Source organism: Bos taurus, chromosome 18 (genome assembly GCF_002263795.3).
Source record: "Bos taurus isolate L1 Dominette 01449 registration number 42190680 breed Hereford chromosome 18, ARS-UCD2.0, whole genome shotgun sequence".
Taxonomy (NCBI): Eukaryota; Metazoa; Chordata; class Mammalia; order Artiodactyla; family Bovidae; genus Bos; species Bos taurus.
This window is the reverse complement of record NC_037345.1, coordinates 45,598,963-45,607,967: the sequence shown is the minus strand read 5'-3', so window position 1 is coordinate 45,607,967 and position 9,005 is coordinate 45,598,963. Positions and strand designations below refer to the sequence as shown.

The following is a 9,005-nucleotide window of genomic DNA, read 5'->3' as shown; positions in this document are numbered from 1 at the left end:
TTTTTTGTGCTTGTTTATTTTTTATGTACATATTTGTGTGAAAAGTATTATAAACCTATTACAGTATAGTACTATCTAGCCGATTGTGTTAGTTAAGTACGTAGGCTAACTTTGTTGGATTTATGAACAAATTAGACTTATGAATGAGCTCTTGGAATAGAACTCATTCATATGTAGAAGACTTTAAGGGAAAGATTGGTATGAATATAAATGTGGTTCTTAAATGCAACCACTCTATGAAAACAAATAAAAGATGTAAATTTTAATGCAGCTTAAAAAATACCTGACTTAATGCAATGAAAACAGGGAGAAAAATAGTTGTGTGAATGAAATATTGATTAAAAAACAAAAGGTTGTATAAGATCTGGTGAGAACAGTTTCTGGGGGCTGAGTGCTGAATGGAGATTGCAGAGACCTACAGTGTGCAATTCATTTGAATCCTGACCAGCCAGTGGGGACAGACCTCCTCTCTGAACACCCTGAGCATTCCATGGAGACCCCAGAGAGACCACTTAGAAGTAACACTGTGCCTTAGCATGCATGCCCTTTCTCCAGAGGGCCAGCAGCTGACAGTTGCTGGTAGAAGGGTTCTGAGTGACTAGCCGCAGGCACATCAGACCCACAGAAGACTTTAAGGTTGTTCTCAACTTTTCCTATCAGTTCTTGTGGATAACCTGCTAGTAGGGGTACCGACAGGCCCCTGAGAGGGCGCTGAGCCCTCTCAAGGGTGCCCTCCCAGGATAGGGCGCCATCCCAAGTCCCTGGCTCCTCTGGGCACCAGGCCTAACTCGCCCAGTGCTAGTCTCCATAGCTGAGCTCCCAGCACTCCCTCAAGAGCTGCGTCCTGAGACTAAATCTTGACCTTTGGCTCCAGAGGTTGAGTCTCCACATCTCCCTTAACAGGCCAAATGCTCCAGGCTAGCTCCTAGACCGAATCCCGACCTTGACCAGCGGCTGCCAGGAGGCGACCGAGGAGCGGCCAGCCGGCCAGAGACAGCCATCCCGCCTCGTGACTTTTCCAACAGGTTCTAGCAGTGAATTTCGATCTAAGACTCCAGAGAAAAGCAGAAAAGTATTAGAAAGGGACTTCCGACGCCCAGGCCCAAGCAGGGTCAGGTCAGAGCGGCGGAAGACCTTCCCGGGGGACCTGTGACAGCCTGGCCAGTCCCTGCCAGTAGAGGGCGCCCACGAGCGCGTATCGAGCGGCCCCTTCGCCCTCACACCTGTCCGCACAACCTCGGAAACCTGGCCAGGACCGCAGGGCGCAGCCGCAGTGAGGTGATGCGACGTCCCTGCCAGGCTCCTGGACGTGGAGATGGGGACCGCAACGGAACACGAAACCAGTAGGCCAGACCCGGATCCATCTGAGCGCTGAGACCCGAAAGGCGTCCCAACCGGCCTCCCCGACTCTCTCAAACCGCGTTCCCCACCCCTTGGAGGTCGGAGAACACCCGCCATTCACAGGACCTCCTGTTTCATGGCTTTGGCAGAGCGGTCCAGCGGATTTAAGCCACCGTCGCAAAACCCCAACCACGGCTAACCTCACCGCTTCTGGGCAGCCATGGTGCATACTGGTAATGACACGAGGCAGCTTTTAAAAGGAGGAGGCGGCTTGTGGCGCACAAGGTGTCCGTAAGGAGATTTGGGGAGTTAAATAGAGGTAGCTTTAGGTTGACCAAGATAAATGGAGAAACGGGAACTGCAAATCAGCATTCAAAGTATAACTTTATTTTTACTAAGAAAAACAATGTGTATAGGAATGTACCTGAACGTACATACACATGCATAGAGCAAGACTTACATGTGAAGACTCCGTTCTAAAAGGACAATAGAAACTTGCAAACATTGCTCCAGAAGCTAAAATTATCAGACTTTTCACTTTGTATTTTAGAAATGTGTATAGGGTTGACATTTTATATGTTAAAGTATTAGGAAAAATAACATTCACAAACGCATTTTGCAACCTCAGTTCAAAACTCCTGTGCCTTTAGAAGTGATTCCTGTTAGTAGCAAAAAACAAACAAAAACCGCATGATTCTCATTCATAGGAATCACAGCAGAAGGACACAATGTTGTTAAACTTGCATGAAATTACCCAAAGCCCCTTTAAGGCAGATTTTTGGACTTTAACCCTAGAATGTCTGATTCAGTAGGTCTAGGTTCAAATAACTGAGAGTTTGCACTTCCTTAAGTATTCTCATGTGGGACTTCCCTGGTGGCTTAGTGGTAAAGAATCTGCCTGCCAGTGCAGGAGACACAGGTTTGATCCCTGGTCTGGGAAGATCCAACAAGCCTCAGAGCAAGTAAGCTCCTCCATCACAACTACTGAGCTTGTGCTCTAGAGCCCAGGGAATCACAACTACTGAAGCCTGAGTGTCCTAGTGCCTGTTTGAAGCAACAAAAGAAGCCACCTCAATGAGAAGCCTGTGCACTTCAATAAGGAGTAGCCCCTGCTCTCCACAACTAGAGGAAAAACTCAAGAAGCAGTGAAGATCCAGCACAGCCCAAAACTATTAAATAAATAAAATAATAATTTTAAAAATCCGTAAAAAAAAAGTGTTATCATGTGATGCTCTTGCTGCTGGTTCACAGATCAAACTCAGAGAAGCAGTGTTCTAGGAAAGGCAATGCTGCCTCATGCCCCAGACAACAGGGCTGGAAGTTTGCAGACTCCACAGGGTAGATCCCAGTGTTCTCACTGACATCCCTGGAGGTCTCAGCAGTGAGCAAAACAGAGAAATGTCCCTCTGGAGGTCCTAGTCCCTCCACTGCTAAGGAATCCAGTGAGGAAGCCCTAGGATGCAGGTAACCACAAACCCCCACCAGGCTCCACCCACTGAAGCCCCCAAAACATTTGTTTCTTCTGCCTGGAACTGCCTGAAACAATAAACCCAACAGGACTCATTCCTCACCTTCAAGTGTTTACTCAGTTATCTTCTTACTAAGGAGATCTCCCTTACTGCACAAATCTGCATAAAAACAAAACCCTGAGTTGTTAAAAACCAAATTAAAAAAATCCCCGTTGGTGTCAAAAGGTCCTATTCTTAAAAACTAGCAGGTGGAGCAGGTGGGAGAGGGGTGTGGCCATGCTGGTGGCTTCAGTCCTGCTCCTCCTTGTGGTAATGTTACAGACTACCTCCCTACTTCTCAGCACATAAACACTCCTCTCCATTCTGCCTACTACATTCTACTTATATAATTTAGTATTTCTTCTCTGTCTTTTAAAAAAAATTATGTATTTGTTAGCTGTGTCTGGTCTTAGTTGCAGCATGTGCAATCTTAGCAGAGCTCAGGTTTCTCTAGTTGTGGCACATGGGTTGCAGAGTGTGTGGGCCTGAGGCATGTGGGATCTTAGTTCCCCAACCAGGAATCAAACCCATGTCCACCACATTGGAAAGTGGATTCTTAACCACTGGATCCCCAGGGAAGTCCTCAAGTACTTCTTTCCTGTTGTCTGTCTGTCTTCCTTGAATATAATATAAGCTCCGTTGAAGGCAAGAGTTTTTGTCTCAATTGTTTCATGATGTCTCCCATGCACCTACAATACATCTTCAGTGAACATTTGTTAGATCAGTGAATAAACATAACACTATAGATCCCTGTTCACTTTCACTGTTCTGGTAACTCTACATGTTCTCTTTACAATATTTTCAAGAATGAAAAAGAATCACTTTTGGAAATACCATCCTCAGTGTGGCTACTTCTTTGAAGGGCCTCCAAACATCCCCTTGCATTTGACTTGATCTGGCTTTTTTCCCTTTAGTTCCTGACAGAACATACTGAAATGCACAGAACTGATGAACACTTTAGGCTACATGCATTTGAAGAGCAACAAGTTAAGTTTATTAGCTTCCAGCTACGTGTGGAAGCACTCTGAGTCTCAGTGACACCATGGAATGATCATTTGGATTTGCAATCTTTGGAGCATCGGAAAAAACGCTTAGCCTCTAAGAGTATGCTGACCTCGATGAACTGTGAAATAATCTTTATCAACACTTTGGTGATCGACTGCAGACAACACTGCTCACAAATCCATGTGCCTTTCTTTTGAGACAAAGCAAAGCGCCTTTTCCACCGCCTGGAATGGATGGGACACACGGTCTTCGCTGCGTGCGGAGAGGTGACTATATTACCCAGAGTGCTCTGCGCTGAACAGCGACAGTGCTGACCCAATGAAGGCGCGGGAGAGGGGAGAGCCATGTTTGGCAAAAGATAGGGGCGGGACTTCCGCTCTCTCTTTGTGGCGGTCGTTTTGGCTGGCTTGGGGTAGGTTCACCAGCTCTATAGCTCCTGATCGCTGAGTCGGGTCTGAGGCAACCAGATACTGAAAGGTCGAGAAAAACTGTTGTCCTCAATGCACAGAGGTGAATCTAAGGCTTGGAGTGGGGGCCACCTGGGAGGACCTCACGTTAGGGCTGGGCTGGAAGGGGTGATGTTGGAGTTCTCACACTGGTCACCTGTCATAACCGTCCCTGTTCACCCACAGGCTCAGATCACAGAGGCCTCACTGATGGACCTGGCATGAGTTGGTGCTGAGATCTTCAGGCCCTCACTTGAACCACTCCCACTTTTGAATCCTAAAGCCCCACATATGGGGAGCACGGTCGAATTACCACAGCCTAGGTCAGAGGGTCCAGCACCTGCAGGGGTGTGAGAAGGGAGGGCCCATTTCCGAAAGTCAGTGTGATGAGATGTGGGAGTGTTACAAGCAGAGAGATTGCGTATGCAAAAACCTGGAGGAGCTTCTGGTCCAGGACTATTGGGGAAACCTGGGCTTCATGTCCTGTCTGTACAGAACAGAGTGTGACTGGGGAGTGGACCTTGGAATGGCAGGTGGAGGAGGTGTACTTGGGTTCTAATGGTGCTTGGAACCATGGAGGGTTGTGAACAGAGAAGGAACACAGTTTGAGTTAGAGTTTTTAAAGTTTTCTCCCAACTGGAAAAGGGGTGATGAGGACAGTGAGTCATCTGAAGGTTGAGCCCTTCTCCAAAGTCACACAGCTGGTAAGAGGTATTACTGAAGACTAGGATACAGAAGTTAACAATAAGGCTTTCCCGGTGGCTCAGTGGTAAACAATCCACCTGCCAATGCAGGAGACCACAGGTTCAATCCCTGATCCAGGAAGTTACCACATGCCTCAGAGCAACTAAGCCCATTTGCTGCAACTTTTTGAGCCTGTGCTTTGGAGCCCCTGTTCTGCAACAAGAGAAGCCACCACAATGAGAAACCCTTGCTCTGCAGTGAAGAGTAGCCCCTGCTCTCTGCAACTAGAGAAAAGTCCACACAGCAGGAAGACCCAGCACAGCCAAAAATAAATAGAATTTTAGAAAAGAAGTTAACGGTAAGCCCAGGTCACTTGGCCCCAGAACTAGGCAAGGGTACAATGGAGGTTTGAGCCCATGAGCCCTTCCATGGTGATTTGCTTCTCACAGCCTCCCTCTTCCCACAGGTTCCATGGCCACAGAAGTGCTTAAGGACCCTAGCGAGGTGAGTGGGATCTCACCAGTCCCAAATTCCTCACACAAAACACACAGGTTCTCTGAGACTGTGATGCTCTAGGGTGCAGACTGTCACTCTCTAGCCCTTTGGCCTGGGGACTCTTGAGAAACCCCAAGCCCTAGGTCATTGTTTATGTGAAATAGTTTCTATGTCTGGCAACCAAGGGAATGAGGTGGGGCAGGTTATTCCAGGCACAAGTAGCAGTATGTCCAAATTCTTGAAGGTAACGTTGAGCTGGGAGTGTTCAAAGAACCACATTTCTCTTTCCTCTGGTGATCAGGAAAGAAACATTCAGACCTGAAATGGCAGCCTGAGAAGTTGAATGTTTTCCTGGAGAGGATAGGAGCAATGATATAGGAACAAGGAGGTTATGTGACTCAGGTCTTAGAAGGCTCTGTCAGACTGCAGAGTGAAGAACAGATTTAGGGGAGTGAGGGAGGAGGCAGGAAGACCAGGGATGATGTTACTATAGTAGTCCAGATGAGTATTGGTGGTAACTGGACAGTCTGGTGGCCATGAAAGTAGGAGAAGTGGTTGGATTCTGGATCTGTTTTTTTTTTTTTTAGTATATGAGTGAGTGAGTGAGAGGGATGTGTTAGTCACTCATTTGTGTTCGACTCTTCGACCCCATGGACCATATAGCCACCCCACCCCACCCCCCAGGCTCCTCTGTCCATAGAATTCTTCAGGCAAGAATACTGAAGTGAGTAGCCATTCCCTTCTCCAGGGCATCTTCCTGACCCAGAGACTGAAGCCAGGTCTCCTGCATTGCAGGCAGATTCTTTATTCTCTGAGCAACCAGGGAAGCCCCTTTAATGTATGACTGACTGGATGTTCTAATGTTAAAGATGAGAGAGAAAAAGGTAGGAGTTGGGGATTACTCTGAGGTTTTGGAAGGAAGAAAAAGAAAGCTGGCAGTAATTTTCAATGGGAATATCAGGAGTTTTTTGTTTTATTTTTTGGTGGGAGGCAAGCCATGTTAAGAATCTGAGATGTTTCAGAAAATACTGCTTGAAGGTATTAAACTGGCAGTTGGACATAAATATCTGAAACTCTGGGGAATGATTCAAGGTGGAGACATCAAAATGGTGGTGGTTACTCTGTGTATCCAAGATGAGGTGGAGACGTGGGTCACATTTGAGAGGAGGTTATGGTGGTAATGCTATTAGCAGGCCAGGAAAGGGAAGGTGGTGCCCTAGGACTGGGTCTCTTGTTTGCGTACCTGGTTAGGGTAACGTGCAATCACAAGCACTGTTGAGGGAGAGAACTGGCCATGAAAGGGGGCTTGGGAAGAGGATGGTCTGGCAGGTGGCCAAGGCTTCCAAGGGAAGAGTAGACATTGAAACGATGTAGAAGCCTAGATATAACTGAGGAAACATGACGCTAAGGCTGAGGCTGATTCATATGCTCAGGTCTATGGACTTACTAGGATTTTGGGTGACCCTGGAGTGTTTCAGTCAGGCTGGTGGATTCAGTTAGGGGAAAATGTGGTTGTTTCATTGAGTCACTAAGCTGTAGGAGGAGAGCCATGAGGTTGGGCTTTGAATGAGTGTTAGGTTGAGAGAAGGGGATTGTGACTAACAAGGGGACAGTAAGTGCCACACGGAAGTGGAAGAGGACCAGTGGGATCTGAATGCATGTGGCTCTGAATGGCTGAGGGTGACACAAGCAATAAGCCAGGAAGTGAGGATGGGATAGCAGGATTCAAGGCTGCCCCTGGCAGTGGGAGCCAATGAGGGTCTGGAGTAGTGCTGAATCCTGTTTGCATTTGCATAATCTTGACACCATGAGGTAAGTAACACATGGGGAAACCAGGGAAAGGTTTACAGGATGGGACAGAGAGGTGCTGGTGGTGGCAGTAGGGTCTGGAGATAGAAGAGAGGTACAGTCTAAAGTATGATATGCACATGAAGAAGTATGAAGTGATGTCACCAGTGTCTGGGTAATAGGGACTGAAGGATGAAAGGTGGGCCCAAGTTTGGTTGTGCTTGGGAGGCACCATCTTGGAGACTTCCCAGGAATTGCCTGGCAGGACAGGTGGAGCCCTGCATGGGAGGCCTGGATCTTAACGGCATCCTTGTGCCCACCTGCCTAATGTTGCTGAGGGCTAGACACAGTAACTAATGGGACCACTAGGAGGGAACAGACACAAATGGCACCAGGGTCTGATAACTTATCTGAGTTGTGGAGCTGGGGAGAAGTATGAGCATGAATACATATGGGGGGATCTGGATTGGGGATCCTTGACCGAGAAGCTGTTCATGATTTCCTCTCTCCTCATCATGGCAGGGCAGCATAACCTTTGAGGATGTGGCAGTGTACTTTTCCTCGGAGGAATGGGCTCTCCTTGATGAGGCCCAGAAACTCCTATACTGCGATGTGATGCTGGAGAACTTTGCACTTATGGCCTCTCTAGGTAAGACCCTCATACCTGCCCCAGTATATTTTCCTTTTCCCCATGGACAGATCAAATCTTTCTCACATCAGGACTACAGGCACTGCTTCCTTCCCCAGTTCCCTGGCTAGGTGCTCTGGTTGCTAGGACTCAGCTGTCTGCAGTGTCCTGTCTTTTTCTCACTCAGTCCCAGTACCTGCTGCCCCAAAGCCTTTCAGGGAAGGAGTCAGAAGTCTCTCGGTTAGCCTTTGGATCCCACCTTGCTTTACCTTTCTCTGGCCAGGTGTCACCTCTGCCCTAGGTTCTACTCCCTTCCTCTAGCTTATGTATCCTCGTTTCTGCCTATGCTAGGAATTGTAGTCACGGATATGGTCACCACTTACGTGGCCCATAGGCTATTCTTGCAAGATCCTCCTCCGAGGTTGATTTTGATAATGTTGAGTTTTCTTCCCTATGTCTGTCGCTCTGAGTTGCTCTAGGCCAGTGCTGGCCACTCACCTGTCCAGTCTTTTCCTTAGAGCTTGTATCATCCAGGCACTATATTTACATGGGGGGTCAGGGGAGACCTATGGATGCTTCTCAGGGTGGGCATGACTCCAGCACCACAAAATAGGCTCAGAGGGTCCCTGGCAGTATTGAGTAGCAAGTGAGGGGGCATGCTCTCAGGACTGTGTGTTCAGTTCATACCATGATTCTGTTCTGTTTCCTCTACATTTTGGTGCCAGTACCAGTGGCCACACTTTATTTCTACCTTTCCTCCTCCATTCTTGACACTTTGCTAACTTGTCATTCCTACACTGACTGTCTGTCAGGGTGAATCCTAATTCTCACAATGGATTCCACCCATTCTTCTCCACTGCTTTTCTCACAGTGTTCTCCATCACTGCCCCACACATATTGTGTTGTGAGATGTGCACATATCTCTAAATAGTCTTTGGACAAGAACTACTCTGATGCCTTTGGATTTTCTTGGGCCCAGACACATCCTTCTGCATAGCTCTCCTGTGTCATCAGCAGGGAAGTGCTAGAAACCATTCCGAGTAAGCTGTAGACCTGCATCTCCTCTTTATGCTGTACCCTACCCTTTCTCCTGCACTTGGTTCTTCACTG

General features: G+C 47.7%; 1 protein-coding gene across 4 annotated transcripts in view; it reads left to right on the top strand.

The window, feature by feature from the left end:
* The first annotated feature begins 4,168 nt into the window (after positions 1-4,168).
* Positions 4,169-9,005, top strand: part of LOC101903086 (zinc finger protein 549-like) — a 34,208-nt gene continuing 29,371 nt past the window's right edge. For 2 of the 4 annotated variants that reach the window (XM_024978738.2, XM_059877495.1), the window contains exons 1-3: positions 4,169-4,266; positions 5,451-5,488; positions 7,790-7,916. In XM_024978738.2, coding sequence (XP_024834506.2) covers positions 4,173-4,266; positions 5,451-5,488; positions 7,790-7,916 — 259 coding nt within the window. In that variant the 5' untranslated portion in view covers positions 4,169-4,172. Of the gene's footprint in view, positions 4,365-4,486; positions 4,624-5,450; positions 5,489-7,789; positions 7,917-9,005 lie in introns of all 4 variants that reach the window. The other 2 variants (XM_059877494.1, XM_059877493.1) reach the window with 2 other exon arrangements.